At 33.8% G+C, this 17735-nt stretch overlaps 1 protein-coding gene across 1 annotated transcript in view; it reads right to left on the bottom strand.

Annotated features, from left to right (window-relative positions):
• Positions 1 to 1117: 1117 nt before the first annotated feature.
• The window catches only part of ARHGAP5 (Rho GTPase activating protein 5), a gene marked incomplete at its 5' end in the record, with an annotated part of 38525 nt that continues 21907 nt past the window's right edge, over positions 1118 to 17735 (bottom strand). The window contains 4 exons of the mRNA XM_082484882.1: positions 1118 to 3716; positions 6616 to 6721; positions 8490 to 8621; positions 10032 to 10109. Coding sequence (XP_082341008.1) covers positions 3386 to 3716; positions 6616 to 6721; positions 8490 to 8621; positions 10032 to 10109 — 647 coding nt within the window. The 3' untranslated portion in view covers positions 1118 to 3385. The remainder of the gene's footprint in view (positions 3717 to 6615; positions 6722 to 8489; positions 8622 to 10031; positions 10110 to 17735) is intronic.

The following is a 17735-nucleotide window of genomic DNA, read 5'->3' as shown; positions in this document are numbered from 1 at the left end:
TTTAAATTTTTTTTTATATGTGGAATTTTTTCAGTTGACAAACAACATCACAATTACTAAAAAAAAAAAACTGAAATAAGCATGTAAGCTAAGGCCAATTTTTTTTTTTTATGTCCAATTGATAGTTTTCCTATATTTGTCATAAATATTGGAAGCTAAATTCCAGCAACTAAAAATAAACATATCTATAATTTCCTAGCAACATGGAGAAAACATACGACAACAAAAAAGTTTCTTTTCACTTAAGTTGACATCTGCAATCTATTTACACTATATATGTTAAAATTCCACAAGATCATGGAGGGTAAGGAATTTTGAAATAACCTGTTAAGCATTACTTAAAATGGCAATGTTGTAACTCAGGTCTGGGATTTTTAAATTGCTAAAACATTGAAAGACAATACACTGCAGTATGTCTATACCAATATTACATAAAAAAGACAAACTACGCCATAAAGTGTCACTGAGATGCTCAACCAAAAATAATATACATTTGTATCTTTATCAAGATAGATATTACTGTAAAAATGCTCACATTAAAAAATATAGTTATTATTGTTTGGATTTTCATTAAAACTAGAAGGGACTACATGAGCCAAAGTATGAGGAATTCGTATATAATGACATGCTTCCTCATTTTATAGCACTAATAAAAATAATAATAGAGAAAGCTCTATTATAAATCTTTAATAACGATGGTATAATTTCCTAGTATCTTTTAAAAACTTTAGTATGTGAGTGTATGTGCATGCAAGTCTGTGCACATGTGCTTGTGTACATAAATACACAAACACATAAAAAATACCAAAGTGTATATATTACACATACACACATATCCACGTTCCTGCATATAACACTTCTATAATGCAAACAGTATGCAGGGATTCTTCCATGTGACAATCAAGTGCCACATGCCATGCTTTCTTATTATTTCTCTTTTTATGTTTTGTCCAGTAAATGTAACTAATGCTTTCATATTTGGCCAAATACAAGTGTTAAGATTTTTGAAAATAATGACGTGATTTAGCCATAACATCTTACACAAGAAATAAATGATACTGCAAATACTTCTGATCACAAGTTCAACATGAAAGTTTGTCATGAAATGGAATGTAAATTATTCTAAAAATTAGTATTAAAAAATTAGTTAAATATTATGGCAAACAACTTGGAATTTGTAGAAAGTTTAAAATGTAATTCACATTACAAAGACTGGAGATACTTTATAGGTAGAACTTTTAAATATGGATATGACTGGCATTTATTTTTAAGCTTACTTCTATTAGAAATAGACTTGTTTCCTGTACAGGTGATGCTTCGTCTATACCATATACAGTAGAAAAATAAATTCTTTAGCAACCTAGAAATAGTTTATAAAACTCTTGAAGTTTCATTTTCTTTGCTAAACATGCCAAGATTAGACTGACAACTATAAATAAAAGCCATATAGACAACAGGTAAAGTAGAACAAGTTAAGAATACTACAATTTACAGGACAGACTTTATTGTACTAATATTTCCTGTGTGCTTTGCAATAGGAATAGGGTTGACTTTTCTTTTTTGTTTATGTTTTCTTAGAAAAGATAATTACTTGCAAGAATATAACACAATATCAAGATAATTTATAATATACATGTACTTCAAACAGCAGCCGGGTTTATGGTATCATAGTAACCTAGAATGATAATCCAAGTCATAATTAGAAGTACAATACCTAGGACATAAGTGGGAAAGGCAATTTTATTTGGGGAAAATGGAGCAAATCAAACTCTTAAAAGCCTTAATTCTCAAAATCATCTATTTACTATAATACATACAAGACGATCTTAAATCTTGTTATAAGTGAAGATTACAACAGTGACCATCATAAAGCTTTTTTTTTTTTTTAAACTACACAAAACATTCTAGCAGCTGAATGAGCCAAAACCATTTTCTTCTTTGCAGAAAAAGGTATATTTTGAGCATAAAAGAAAAAAAGCTGCTATGAAAAGTCTCACAGGTAGTGTTATCTATGGTCTCCCCTTTGCTACAATTTGTAACCTTCTAAATTTTTTACCACTAACAAAATATTTAACCAAAAGATGTGTTTAAATTAAGCAGCATTCTTTTACAGCAAAATTGGTACCAATGTAAAAGGAAAATAAATGAAAAAAAGAGATAATTTAAAAATATGGTGCAAAAAAAATTAAAAAAAAAAATCAGTCATTTGAATTCTTAGTACAACATACCACAGGAAAAAAATATGAATACAAGTTTATGTGATTTTTTTATATATATACACTCCAAAGAGGTTAATTGTCAGTACCCAAAGTATTTATTGCTATGTATTAGCAATGCATTTTTGTATATCTTTAAAGGGTCACATAAAAATAGATTTAAAGAATAGATTAATTGAAGTCCTAGATTAAAACATTGTTTGGTTTAGAGAATTTTACTACAACAAAATTCATGTTTATGTATGAAAAGTTATATAACCTTATATGAAAATGTCATGAACTATTTTCTAAACACTACATGTATTCCCAAGTGGGAAAAATTAAAATATCTAAAATATATTAGATTAAGTTTACAAGACCATCAATGATCTTTTAAACATGCAGCTGTTTACAGAATTAACAGTTTTACAAAATGTTTAGTTCAGTAATGGAACATAAAGAAATAAGTAGGCAACATCAAAATTTTTGTACAATATTTGAAACTCACTTTTACAACAAGCATGTCCTTGGTATTGTGCTGTAAGAAATAATAAGCAAGTTCACCCACCCTTAACAAACTGTCCACAGGTATACTTACAAGTAAAGATGGATGGTGAGGGACTGTAAAATTCTCAACAGTGCATTTTGCATTCTTCCATAAACCATCCTAAGCATACCGTCACGTAAGTAGCCAGGAGATTACAAAATAAACTATAGCTGGGCTTTAGTTGTTTACACAGAATGCTCGAATGTGAATAAAATTGCCAAAAATAGCATGTTAAATAACAAAAACAGCCATAAAGCAGGCTGTAAGCATTGAATGTTTCATAAATGTAATTTTTTAAATCATTAAATTTCTATAGAAAAATTTTATTCACAATATATTGTGACAAACCGTCACAGGAATGATATAGTGATTGCAATAAGGTATCATGCAGCAGCAGCTTTGTACTTTATAGCTATTTTTGCTTTTAAAAATTAAACCTCTCCAGTCATGCTTATCACACAGTTTTTTTATCTGCAGTGTGTACAAATGAGGAACACAGTACGGTATATAACAAAAAGATGTCCAATCAGCTGGATGGGAATTATTTTTCATAAATATGAAGTACATTACTGTATCCTGAAACATGCATGTCTATCGCTTGTCCTTACTGTCCAGTGCCAGGCTGCCTGCAATCATCTTCTATTCATATAATACCAAGAGGGTCTGCTGGTAATTGTGACTGTATCAGCTGAGGCTGCAGTGGTGGTGGTAACTGAAGAGGTACCATTGGTTCCACCATCTGCACTGCGTTGGAAGGCGGTGGCTGACATGACACTGGGTTAGGTGCTTCTACGATCTCTCCATTGTAAAAGAAAAATTGACACTGTTGAATGAAGGTCTCTATAACTGACTGGTGGATTTTGGTGGTAGAAAGAAACTCTCTGTTTTCAAAATCCGGTCTCATCAAAGTAGGCCAGAAACAAATCGATAAGTTATCAGCAGTCATAAAGTTGGTTTTATATTGCTGACTAACCCTGAAATGAGAATGACATGCACAGAATTAATTAAAACCAGTATGCAATCAACTACAAATATTTTCATAGCTCTCTAACTGTAAGCGTTATTACTAAACAGTCTCAAGTTTTTTCTTACTTTCCTCCAGTTATCCGCTAAAACAATCATTCTTGGGTTTTTTAAACGATTATGCAGAAGAAAATTTAGAAAACATGACTCTTCCAGCTTTGGATAGCTAACAAATATAAATCTGATTAAGCTTTTAATCAAGAAATTCAACATTCCACCAACATTTTGAAGTAACAATAATAAAATCTAAATTTCTCAACCAGCTACAGGATTTCATGAAATTAATATTTCATCAATTAAAATGTATGGAAGAAAAATGGCAGAAATGGCTTCTTACTGTAGGGCAGTCAGATATTAACTAGCATTTATGGCACTCAGAAAAAGACATCACACTAGATCATGTTAAAAATAAACACAAAACAAACAGAAAAAAAAAAAATAATCAGGCGTTGACTAAAGCACATCTCTGCAGGTTTTTTCATACTGGCCTGCAACAGAATTGGCCAGCTGTAAAGAACATCATCAGTGGAAATTTCACTAATACCAACACACGTTAATTTTATTTTGTTTTATTTTTCAATGTATAATGCAAAGGTTTCCAACTGGGTTTCTCTTCCTTGAAGTTTCCTGCTTTTAAGCAGGGGCTGAAACAGGATCTTCGCTTACGATCTCAGTTCATTATTACGATACTATTAAAAGAAAAAAAACCCAAACCCAACAAACCATCCTGTTATCAAATTAATCATCAACAATTAAATGCCTTCTCTTTTCATAGTAATAGGCTAGAAAGAGCCAGGATATTTTGTTTACTAAAAATACTCTGTGTTCTAAAGTAACCTCACAATTTTATCTAGTAGTAATTAGCGAGAGATACATGTAAAATTGTGTTAATACATCTGACAAACACCCAAGATATTCATTCAGCTGGGAACATGCAATTCCTATATTACAGCAGACAGCACAAAGGTAACTGAGCTACAGTTGTCCTGCAGAAATAAGACAGAAAATAAAACTTCAGCAACTTGTCAGTTACAATTTTGATGATTAACAAGAGCAGACTGCAAGAATTTCTGACAGCTGGCTGTAGTCCACGGATTCAAAAGCTGTGAAAACCATAGTAAACACTAGAATTAATGCTATAAGAAAATATTTTCACTCATTTACAATGCATGCATGGTGGTAACTATAAAGTGTAGACTTCCATTTTAGCATGTGCATTACTTATTTCAAATAGTGTGAGGGTACACAAATATTGCCTCTCAATCTGTTTTGAATAACTTTGGTCCCAAGGATACTTGGATACTATTTCTGAGTGACAGTAATATTCCTAATCTCTTTCCTAGAAGAATTACATTTTAACTTCATTTAAGGATTAAAGAACCCAAAAATATAAACGTAAGCTTACATTTTGCTTAGCATTTTTATTAAAGAGTTTTCTTCCTATACTGAATTCTTCTGTGTATAAATTCCTCCTAGACTATAATCTAGATAGAACAATAAGCGAGACTTACACTTAAATTTTATTTAATTCTTGGTAAGACATTGTGATGGGACAATGAATCTGTCAGAGTTTTGAATCAGAACTGCCTGTACCGTTTCCCTAAAACGAGTACAATGAAAAACACCAAAAGGGATTTCAAATTCTATAATGGTGTTTCATTAGAAAACAGACTATAACAAGGTAAGTTATAAAACTGGGGAAATAATAGCACCTGCTATGTAATAAAACTGAAATAAAAGCCAGATCACCTATTTTGCAGACTGCTTTTTTACTGTCATTTTTGCTCTGAATTTAAAAATCTTTCAAGGGGCTTCTTCAGTTGCATAGGCTAAAACGTATACCCTCCAACATCGTTAAGCATCTCTAGGATTTGATTTTGTGTTTGGTCTTCTCATGAAACTTTTGATCCCCCCTGACATGAGTTCACTGCTTGTTGTCCCTCTCATATTGTTTCTTAAATCTAATCTGATCTAGTTGTAGACTGCTGCTGCTGAGGACAACAGGTGAAGTTCCATTCTTCCCCTCTTCCTTCTCCCTCTCCACCAACTTTCTGGCATCAGACCACAGGGTGGCCACAGGGTGTTTAAGATCAGCTAGTGTATTCTACAGAAAATTAGATTTCCCCTATTTCCATTTTCCTTTAGAACACGCTGCAGCTGCATAATGAAACAGTGGGAAACTATGACTAAAAGTGAGAAATGGAGAGAGCACTGCACTTCTTTCCAGTTGCAGCTCACAAGAAGATAAAGCATAATGAAAAATCAACTTTATCCTGTCCTATGTTTACACTTTACCTCTCTCCTTTCTAAGGGTAAACAAAATCCTACCAACCTGTATGTCATCTCCTATCAAACTTTCCCAAACCACTTTTTATAAGTGCCTAGCAAATGTCTATTCATCTTCTTTTATGTTCACTCAAAATAAAGAGTCTGTTTCTCTTGGTCGTGCCACCTTCCTTCACTGCAAACTCTTTGGAAACTTCAAGCTGTAAACCCCCTCTATGATCAGACTTTAAAAGCTGTACAGCTATGTTTTCCCGGACTTTAGAAGCATATTATGCCATCTTAGCCCTTAGGTATAAAGGGAATCATTATCAAAGAACAAACAATAACCACAACCAATATCAAAAATACTATACAATATTATACGTCAAGAAAATCTGAAAACAGAATATACAAACCTTTTCAAATGAACCTCTAACTCCTAGCTTCATATTCCACATTTATACTAACAGAGGAGCAATGCAGCATGACATTTTCAATTCTAGTAGTCAATTCATTGTTACTAAGAAAATCTTTTTTTTGCAGTAGTTACAACTGAAACAAAATTTTAGTAGAAAAATACTAAACCTGTTTAGATGCGTTATCACATATCTGAAGACATCATAGTTCACTGGGTGGAATTTCTTCACAATCTCTTTTAACTCGTGTAGCCGTTCTGTCTTATCCATGATTTCTATAGAAATAAGTGACATTTTGTGACACATCTAGAAAGACATACTGAATAAAATGTTGCTAAGTCTTTTTCCTAGTATAATGGTACAGATAAGATACCCACAGAGAAATAGCAAGTGAGAAAATATTTGATAAAATTTCTAACTGCATATACTATTGCATAGAATAACTTTTTTTATTACAGGTAACTATCTAAACTGAAGATAATTGTGCTTAAAACAGAAAAATATTTATCTGCATTTAACAGCAAAGAATCACTGGATTATTCATTGTTGGCTTGTAAAATGATAACTAACAATGTAACATTTCTTGTTAGATTTTCCTCTACTTGCAAAATGTTAAGACTTAGATATATCCATTAGATTTATCTGGACTGAAGTTTCATAAAGATTTCAGGGAAGGAAGACCTTCACATGAACTTAGAATATCTTAAGCTTATCAGTTATTCAAATAATAATAATAAAAAAATTATGAATGAGCATGGAGCAGCTATTTTAAATATACTGTTTAAAGGAGAACAGGGATTTTCACAGGCCCAAGGGACATTATTTATGCTTCAAAGAGGAAATAAACAACATGTAAGAAAGGACTATAGAATAAAATCAACAAATTATTAAAAAAAAAAAAACAAAACAACAAAACCAACTAATGCTGCTAAAACACTTGTGGAGAATACCACCAAAGTATTGTAGAACCATACATTCTGCAGAATATACTTCTATTCCATGATGAATCATATCATAAAAAGGAATACAAGCTCACCGCTATTACTTGACTGCATTGCTAAAAAGAAATTTGCGTATCCCGGTACTGTAGAAATAATGTTAAATATGCTCTAATTTTATTAAATTTAAAGCAGTATTAATGACATTTTAAAACAGTAAGTCTACTTATATTCTAAGCTATTGCATGTTTTGTCTGAAATTTAACTGATACACTTTTAAGAACAATAAAACTTAACTAATTGCATGAAACAAGCAATTTGTCTGAAAAGTACAGCAGAAATACCACAAATAGGTATCTACAGATATCATCCAAAAATACAAAATTTCTAATGGACTATATATTAATCGAGTCCAGACCCAAGCCTCAGGTTTACACTAGTATTTTCACATTTTGAACACAAAAGCATTAAGAAAACTGTATGTCACAGTTGTATCCTGCAAAAATGCGCAGCAGTCTTTTTCTGAAACAGTTTACTGCTATAAAAAGAGACACTAAAAAAAAGGGGGGAAACAATTTAGTCATTTCACTTAGAAGTGTCTGAAAAATGTTTGTAAGGCAAACAAAATTAACCACTTCATCTTACAAGGAGTTCAAAAACAATTTGAAAAAAAAAAAAAAAAAAAAAAGAATTACCATAATATTCCTAGATGTGTCTGTTTTCTAAAGCCTACTTTGAATTTAAGACTTTATGAATTCAAGGGGTTTTTCCCCCCTGTTAACAACTGCAATACAGTTCCAAGTGCTTTCATCATATGCAGCACTAATACAGAGCTGAAAAAAAAAAAAAGTAGATTTCTCCAATTAAATTTTCTAGGAAAAGGGAAAATAATATGCCACAACTTATTCAGAAAAAATAAAATATTACACTTATTTCATCATATAGTTCTGTTATTTTTTAAATTGCTTAGACACATACATTTTTTTTATAGTCTTTAAAATTATTTCAGTGCAGCTAGTCCTTTCAACTTACAATGAAGTAAAAATTGCAATAAGGGCAATCAATATAACATAATTAGATCAAGACATGATTGTTTATTACTTACTTGATGTTTCTAACAACTCTTGATGCAAAGAATAAGGAATTAATGGATCTGGCAGATCTGCAAAAAAAGCTTTAAGAGCCCCAGCCACTGCATTTACTGTTACTCCCATAGACTCTAAACTGATATTATGATCTGTAAAATAGAATTAAACAGCAGTGTAAGTAAAACATATAGCTATTGTTCATCATAGTATTTTATGAAAACAAGAATTTATTCAAAACACTGAAAGTGAAAATGCTGCCAAACATTTGTTAAAAAATAAACGAAAAGGTGAACCTATGGATAAGCTGCTATCACTTTGACCCACATGAAATCAAATATAAGAAAATTTGACAGTATAAGTAAACAGAAGATGATAAGAAAAATAAAGTTGTCTAATTCTCCATACAGACTTAAGTGCTTTTCTATTTGCCATTGACTGGCTTCTGATTAATCAGTTTTGCCTAATAACAAGTTTTAAATTCTATTTCCCAAAATTTTGTTTAAAACTGGTACAGAGCACATCAATTCGCGGAATTCATGTGATTGTGTTCATGTGACCACATGAAGCCTTTTAGAAAAGGACAACAAAACATACCAGTGGCTGCACATGGCCATGTAATCTACTGCTAGATTTATGTTTTATAACTACAGTTTTTTTCATTGAAATGTATAGTAATAAATTCATGCTACATAATTTTTAAACCAAGGCTAGAAGTGAAAGCACTGTAAGTTGTAGAACTTCAAATCTTTAAAAACTGAAATTTTGAAAATGCAAAGTTCAGTTTTCAAAAGACCACTACACCTGAAACTCTGGAACATCCTTTAATGAGGCAACTGAAGAAAATCTAGCATCATATTCAGATTATCTGAAACAGCATAGTGAGGCATAGAAAACTAGTACATTTATATTCCTTGTCATCTAGAAGGAATTTTTCAGAAGCTCAACTTCATGATTAATATCGAAAAACTTTTAAGAAGTGTTTTCATTTTGAAATATCAACTGAGATCATAAATTAAATGAGAAAACAGAAGGAAAAAAATAATGCTGACCCTCTCTTTTAATGTATCAGTGAACAGTGTAATCTACCAATCATATTCCAGTATATTCCAGCACGAGAAAGGTTGTGTTAGAAATTTATTATCAAGATTTAATTGTTAATCTATATTATTCAAGACATCTTTCAATAAAGCAAGTATCAAGAAGTACTACATTTGGGGGTGACAGGAGGGGGAAGTGAACACCTTAATGCCTAGGACTGCTGAACTATTAACACAAGGGGTGGCTAGGACTGCATTTAAGCTCTTTTAAACACTAGAATACCACCTAGAAAATATTTAACAGCACTTAAAGCCAGCTGTAATAAGATTCTATCCCATCTTTTGTTTATACACAGCTTGACTGGTAATAGCCTGGACTACACCAATACAACCTACCAAAACATTAAGTGCTCAGTGCTATGGAAGGCAGTTTGAAAGTGCAATCTTTTTATATTACACAGTGATACATCCATGGAGAATTCAAGTTCTGTTTTGGCTGTAAATAATAACATCTGCTGTTACCTTGATCAAACTGTTTCTGAATGTTGTCTTGATCTGTTTTATTCCCACTAACACGGTACAGGCCTTCAGTACATAATCCTTAGAAAGGGAAGGGAAAAAAAACACATTCAAAACCAAGTTTATATACCAGAGAGCAAAACACAGCCAGTCATAATTATTAATTCACAAACCAAAAGTAGGAACACAAATCATAAGTGCCTAAAAAGTAACACGTTAAGCATTATAGTCACACAGGACAATCAAAACACAAAATACCAGTTGTCTACTGAGTCCACTATTACATTTAATATGAATCAGAGGAAACCACATTGTAGGATAACAAGAACCTGACTGACTGCAGGCATTTGTGGAATAATTTACCCAAAATGATCCTCTTCCTGATCTCTGCTAAACTGTTGTTGATAGCCTTTTTTTTTTTTTTTTTTTAATCAACAAAAGTCTCAATTCTGGGGTTTGGTACCCACAGAATGTATGTTTTCAAAAACTATCTTCACAATTTTGGTTTAAGAACTTACTATGGTAAGCAACAAAACACTAATAAAATAGTCTGCAGAAAAATCAAGCATTTGTAATTGACTCCTGATTTTTTTTTAATTTCATGGAGTAACACACTCCCTTTTACCATTTATATTTTATAAACTTTGCATCCATTTCTCCCCACTTCTTTTCTAAGTTAAATTATCACATCATTTACAAGTCTGCCTTTAAAGGGCGGGTGAAGAGGGGAAAAGGAGGTGTTAGGAAGCAGAGGTTCTCCAGGCTTCTCATTATTACTCTGTTTTACTATGCGTTATAGAGTTGTCATATTACAGCAGGCATTCTAGATAAACATTAAAAAAAATACACCTTTATTATGCACACACACACACTTGCTCGCTCCACTCCAGTGATTACGCTTCCTATCACATTGCTATCTTTTTTGCCCTCAGCTACTCACTGAATGAAAGCATCCATCCTGCTAATCACCCCATTACCCAAGATCTTTTTCTTTGTTAATTTAGAACCCATTAAGGAATACAAGCAGTTTATAGTTCCATAATTCTTCAAGTTACCTTTATGGGTGCAAAATCATCTAGACTCTAGACCTCCATAACAGTCCATGGTTCTATTTAAAAATTCACAAGTTTTAGAGCTTTATGAAATCTATTGGCTTTTTACCATCACAGCCCAGAAACTGAATGCATTTTAGATTATCAGATCAATATGTAACTCCTCTGTCACACCACAGTCACCGAGTGTGCCTTTTAAGTTACCAAGAAACACTAGGAATCCTGTTACAATGCTCAAAGTACAGAAAGCACTTAACTGCTTCATACTGCTGGGAAATTTATACCAATTAATTTGATATCAACTTTTTTAACTCAATTCTTCCTTCTTATTGCCTCAACAATTCACATGTCTCTACTGGCTGCATCAAGGCTATTTTAGTAAGCTTTTCTTCAATAGACTTTTATACCTACCAAATCCACATCCAAGAGTTTTCTTTTGTAAATATATACCTAAACAGTACTTTCAAAAAAAACCTGAGCCTCATTCACTGACGTTCTCAAAAAGCACCAGAAGGTATAATTCGGTGGTACAGGGAAAAAAATGGTTTCAATGATTCAATGGTTTCCACAGCTGGAAGGGCTTGTCTTCAAAAGAATGCCCTAAACGTGCTACACACTATTACAGACAGAAACACTTTATTTACAACTTCTGGAAGAGGAATGCAAAGAAATACAAAAAAAGTCACTGCTAGATAAGAACAAGCTAGGATCGCAGTTCCCTGTGTTTAGTATGGGAGAATTCTCAGTTGGAGACCCTACAGCCCCAGGGTATTCTGTGTTTTATCCAACTAATATTCAATTTCTTTCTGCACAAAAGGAATTGAATTTGCTGCAATAGCATGTTCTGTGAAGTCTGATCCAGTCACTGTATAGTAGGAGTGTTTAAACCTTGAATACTTGAACAGGGCTGCTCTGCAGACAGACATGCTATATTGCAGTATCTGGGCGGGTTTGTTTTTTTTTCTTCTATTTCATCATGTAGCAGAAACCTCTTTGCTCAGACCAATACAGCTCTGAGAAACAATTTGTCTTTTAAATTCCTCAAGCAAAAATAATTACTCTTGCATGTATATTCTAGAAAGTAACATTTCATGAAATGGTTGGTCAACTGTCATACTGTTTCTCTAAAGCACACAAGGACACAAGTTTAATCTCTTTGTGTGCATACACACCACTAGAAGTCTGAAAGTATAATTTTTAAGTAATGCTTCGATTCTCTCTGTTGTTTTTTATTATCCAACCAGGTCTCTGCAATGCCTGTTACATCAAGGTCTTCATCAAGTGTAAGACGCTCCAGTTCACTAGCTTTAGCTTTTAAACTTCTTGAGTATACATAATGTATATGCATATTGAGAGAGTGAGAGCACATTTTTTCTTGACAGCTCTTTAAAAATTCACTTCCTTCATCTGCAAGCCCATTGATTTTTTCAGAATTCTTGTCTATGTTCTTATCTTGCTTCCCTTCTGGTCCAGCTGTAATTTTCATGTTATCCTTACTGGACACAATGCCTGTTGTAATATTATATATCAGAACAATCTAATTTATTTGTTTCTCTGTCCTGCTAGCTTTACTACACCTTTAGGTTTAAAGAATTAGATCCTCCTTATTTCAAGTCACAATAGCCTGTATCTACCTCAAGACAGAGCTCATCTTTATGTAGACTATTCCTTTCTCCAAGTACCTCCTAGTGCCTAATAAATTCTCTTCTTGTGCCTCCTTTTGTGCTGCTGGTTGTGATCAGGGTTCCATCCCATCTAACTGGAACTTCACATGGGGTTCAAAGCATTTCAAAGAAAACAAGCAAGGTGGATCTGCACCTATCTATATACTTAGTACTTAGTTTTTAGGACTCTTCCATTCTTCGGCCCCCACATATTTCACAACTCTTGGTTCCTCCATAGAACATAACTTCAGCACAAGGGCAGACCAAAGTCTACCTGGTACAATACCCAGTTTCCACACCAGTAAGTAGAGTATGCTTGAGGAGAAAGGTAGGAAAAGCAGAAGAAAAAAAAAATAAACAGCAATTTTTCTGTGGTATACCCTCCCAGCTTCCTGCAGATAGTGGCTTACAGAGGCTTTTGCACAAGATGTTGTAATAGCCACTTGGGGATTTATCCTCCACTAATTCATCCAAACCCCTTGAAGTCATTTACTCGTGGTGCTTACAACCACCCATGGCACGTGCAGTTTTGCAATTCAGGAATGTACATCATGAAAGCACACTGGGTTTATGCTCAGTACCTGAAGTTTTCATGAAATCTTTTTTTCTTGATTAACAAGAAGCAGTAACTTCTCTACTCTTTCCCAGCACCAGTTTTTCAAATTTATATCATTTCCCTTCCTCAGAAATTTTTTAAGCTAATCAATTAGCAGGTAACCCTGCTCTAGCAGGGGGGTTGGACTAGATGATCTGCAGAGGTCCCTTCCAACCCTGACCATACTGCGATTCTGTAATTCAGTCCCTCTTCATCCAAGAGACAATATTATTGTCACATGCAGTATCTTTTCCAATTCTTTTCTACTCTAAGACAGACTGACCCGAATTGTAACCAGTATCGAAACTGTGTGCATATCATGGAATTACATAATACCATGATTTTTCCTCATACCACTCACTGTCATAATTCTTTTAATTCTTTTTGCTAGCTTGATAGCAAGTACTGACAGTTGAAGTTTTCACACAGCTGTCTAAGATGATTTTAAAGCTTTTTCCCAAGTGACAACAGCTATACTAGTATTTAGCCTACTGAAAAGTCACACCATATGTGCCAACTTGACATCTATAGCCAGGTTACACTATGCGGTATGCATTTCTGAATACGTGTCACCTAATCACAGCGACTCTATCTCCCCAGTTTAATTCCTTCCCCTACAGTGCCCAATTGAACTTTTCAGGAATCATTCTCCATGACAATAGCTGAGACTATCATTCCCACACTTACCTTTGTAAATTTTGTCATCTATACCATTCTATAATTTTATTCCACAGATTGACCTGGTATACTTCTTCTCAACCCCTACGCTACCCAGATTACACAAGACTAAAGGAACTGCCACCTTACTGATCCAGAAAGGTAATTTCTACATACACCTAGAATATGTGTAATTACAGAGCAAAGAATCCAAACTCCTTTCAAGTATGAGTCTAGCACTAAATTTACTTATATAAAATACATGTAAAATTCTACATTTAATGTGTTCTTATCCGTGCAAATTAACACTGGCATTTAAAGATCCATGACATTCAATTCACGCACTGAAAACCAGAACCAAAAATAAGTGTCTTACTGCTTCTTGTAATAGAATAATTTATAGAATATTGAAATGTTCAACAAGCAGCTGTGTAAGAAAATAAGCAGTATTTTTAGAAAGACTCAAAAAATAGGAAGCTCTCATCCAATGCTGAATTAACATTTCTACTATTTACATTAACCAATTATTAAACAAGCTCTCGACCATTTTATGAAGTGTCACTCAATCACATACTTCATGGCCTGTTCATTTCAAAAAAAGAATAAAGTACTTCAGTTAATATGACATGATAAACATGCCTACGAAAACGTAGGTGCATTCTTTACTTCATTAAAAAAGGATGACATCTGAAGATACTCTAACTTTCCAGACATATTAGCTGTTTGGTCACCTGGACCTGGAGAAAGCTAGGGGAATAAGAGGAGGAGCATAAGTACCATAAGTACTCTGCAAAAGATATTGGTATCTTGGTCCTATCTGAATTGTTTAGGAATTCTTTACATAATTCCCATGTTGTTTCCTTTGAAGAGATACCTTAATTAGCAATACAGCTCAAGTGCACAACGTGTTTATGAATATTTCAAAACATATTTGTTTACAGTTTTCAGTGATTCTCACACACTAATAAATTAACGCATGTGCTGCTCCTCCTCCATCCGTCTGGTAGTCGGTCTTCCATTAGGAGAAACAACTGATGCCTGTTTTCCCCTCCTCTCGAGCTTGGGCAGGGTTTCCTCCCTGTTGATTAATTCCAAAGTTGCAAAACACAAACTGGTGTACAGTTTCCTAACTACTGAAACCTATTCTATGCCAATTTTGAACTGAAGGGATCTTCAGGAGGTCATCTAGTCCAACCTCCTGCTCAAACAAGGGTCAACGCTGAATTCAGATCGGATTACTTACCTAAATCTGATCTTGAATATCTCCAAGGATAGAGAGCTCACAATATCTTCGGGTAACCTGAACCAGTGCTCAAACGATCCTCAGAGCAAGAGTTTTTCCTTTCTTTCTAGCTGGAACCTCATATTTTGATGATTGCTGTCTCTAATCCTCCCACCATGTACTTCAGTACTTTAGCCTGGCTGCACCTTCTCAGTAGCCTCCTCATAGGTATAGGAAGCCACTTTTGGGTATCTCCTCAGATTTTCCCTCTCCAAGCTGAACAAAACCACACATCAGGAGCTCCAGCCCTTGACCCTCTTCTGCTGGACTCAATCAAGTTTGTCAACACCTTTCTTATAGTATTTCAAATGAAGTCTAATAAGTGCCGAGTAAAAATGAATAATCATTTCTGTCGCCGTAGTGCCTACCCTTCTGTTGGGACAGTCCAATACAGAAGGCATTGTAAGCAGGATGCACTACCGATTCATGCTTAGCCTACTCTCCACCATGACCCCCAGATCCTTTTCAGCAGCACTGCTATCCAGCCAGTCAAGTCCTCAGCAGGTACCACTGCAGGGCTTTAGTCCTTGCAATTCTAGTTGCAGGACTTGGCATTTGTCCTCGCTGAATTCCATCAGGTTCCTGTTGTCCCATTCCTCCAGCTTGTCTACATTCCACTGAACAGAAGCCATGTCCTTGAATATATTAACACCACCACCCACTCTAGGATCACTCACAAAGTTGATGAGGGCACAAAACATATTGTACGGCTATTTAACTCTACTGTTACTGTATCTACCCAGAATCAAGAGTAACAGAATCATGGCTAAACATACAACTTACCAGCTGTAATACTAAACAGCAGGACCTTGTCTATTTTTGCTGCTGTAGCTTTCCAAGACAGTGAACCCCACTGATTCAAAGATGTCTGACAAGCACCCAAAATGAAAAGTGGCAGAAGCATACAGCAGCAGAGGGTCTTACCGGCTGTTAACACTTTCTTATAAAACTACTCTCAGAATGACAAGTCTCATACACCAGGCCGAGGGGGATGGCCACTCTTAGCCTGTTCTGTTCTCTCTGTCCAACAGAACAGACTTCTGAAAGCCTCTAGCTCTCCCAAGCCCTTTGAATAAAAAGGGGAAATAACCCATCTTGAATTTCTGGATTTTGCACCTACTATGAATATATTTTGATGATTTACCAGCTTTTCCACCTCAACAGATGCTGCTGGCTCATTTTCTTTGCCTGTTCCAACCCAATCTCAGGAGATAAACTTTGCATTATCTATACTTGCAATGTCAAAATCTGGCCTCATGGCATATTCATTGTAAAAGACCTAGGTATAAGTTAGGTGAGAGGGAAATCCACAGAAGGCAATAGTCTTTTACTTGATTTACCTCCAAAATTGTAAATGTTGTACAAAAAGGTGTAAATATAGCAAGTACACAATTTTTAATATCACCTATAGCTCTCCACAGAGACCATGTGAGACATTAAATAAGATGTGGCTCTGTGAAATTCATTCATTCTTCTTTATTCCATTCCTTGTCTCACATAAATTGAGTTAACTAAATTATTAAAATACGTATTTTTCTAATGAGCTTCTCTTCCCTCAATTGTTTCGTGTATAATTAACGCTATATTCATGCTATCAGTTTTCTATGAAGTATGGAATCTAAAATTTCTAATCTTGTCAATGAAGCACATGGATATCAATATTCTAAGAAAATTTAAAAAAAAATATTTGAAAACCCAAAGAAAAAATGTATTAAAATACTGCTATTATTATTAGGGTTACATATAGGCAAGAGCTAAATTTATTAAATGGCAAAACTGTGCTAGTATTCATAATATGATGCCTTCTTCCTTGGTAAACAGAATGAAATATAATTTATACCAAACTTTTCACCAATGCATAATGATGCATACAAAAAGTAAATCCAGTTTTAAAAGAATACTGAAACATTAAAAAAAAAAACTCATATGCTAATATTAGTTAGCATGAGCAATTTTTGCCCAAATTATTATAAATCTGGGAAAGTTAAAAATAATCAACAACAGCATGTGTTGAATAGCACTCAAACAGTACTTGAAATTAAATTCGTGGCATGTAAAACAGCATAAAAATGTCACTAGCAAAACACTTGAGCTACAAACTTGCCATAAACATGTAAACTTTTTACACTTAAAAAGATTAGACATTCAATAGATTTTTTTTTTTTGGTATTGCAATATAAAATTCAAAGCATACCAATATTTCGTTGAAGTTAAACATTAAATTAGCCTTCAGAAATCTGCGTTCCTCTCTCAAACAAAACAAGTAGTAGTATCAGAATATCCTCCTTATTCTCTACATAATTCTTAGAGAAACACAGAATTCATGCTATTAATACAGTTAATAAACAGTTTAGCTTCAAAAATTATTTCAGTGCTGCTGCCTGCATTTAGGAAAAAAATGAGCTGTACTAAAAAAAGTAATGGTCTACGTTAAATAGCATTTTTTAAAAAAATCAG

This window comes from Vanellus vanellus (genome assembly GCF_965231255.1).
Source record: "Vanellus vanellus genome assembly, chromosome: 6".
In the NCBI taxonomy this organism is placed as follows: Eukaryota; Metazoa; Chordata; class Aves; order Charadriiformes; family Charadriidae; genus Vanellus; species Vanellus vanellus.
This window is presented reverse-complemented; position numbering and strand designations above follow the sequence as displayed.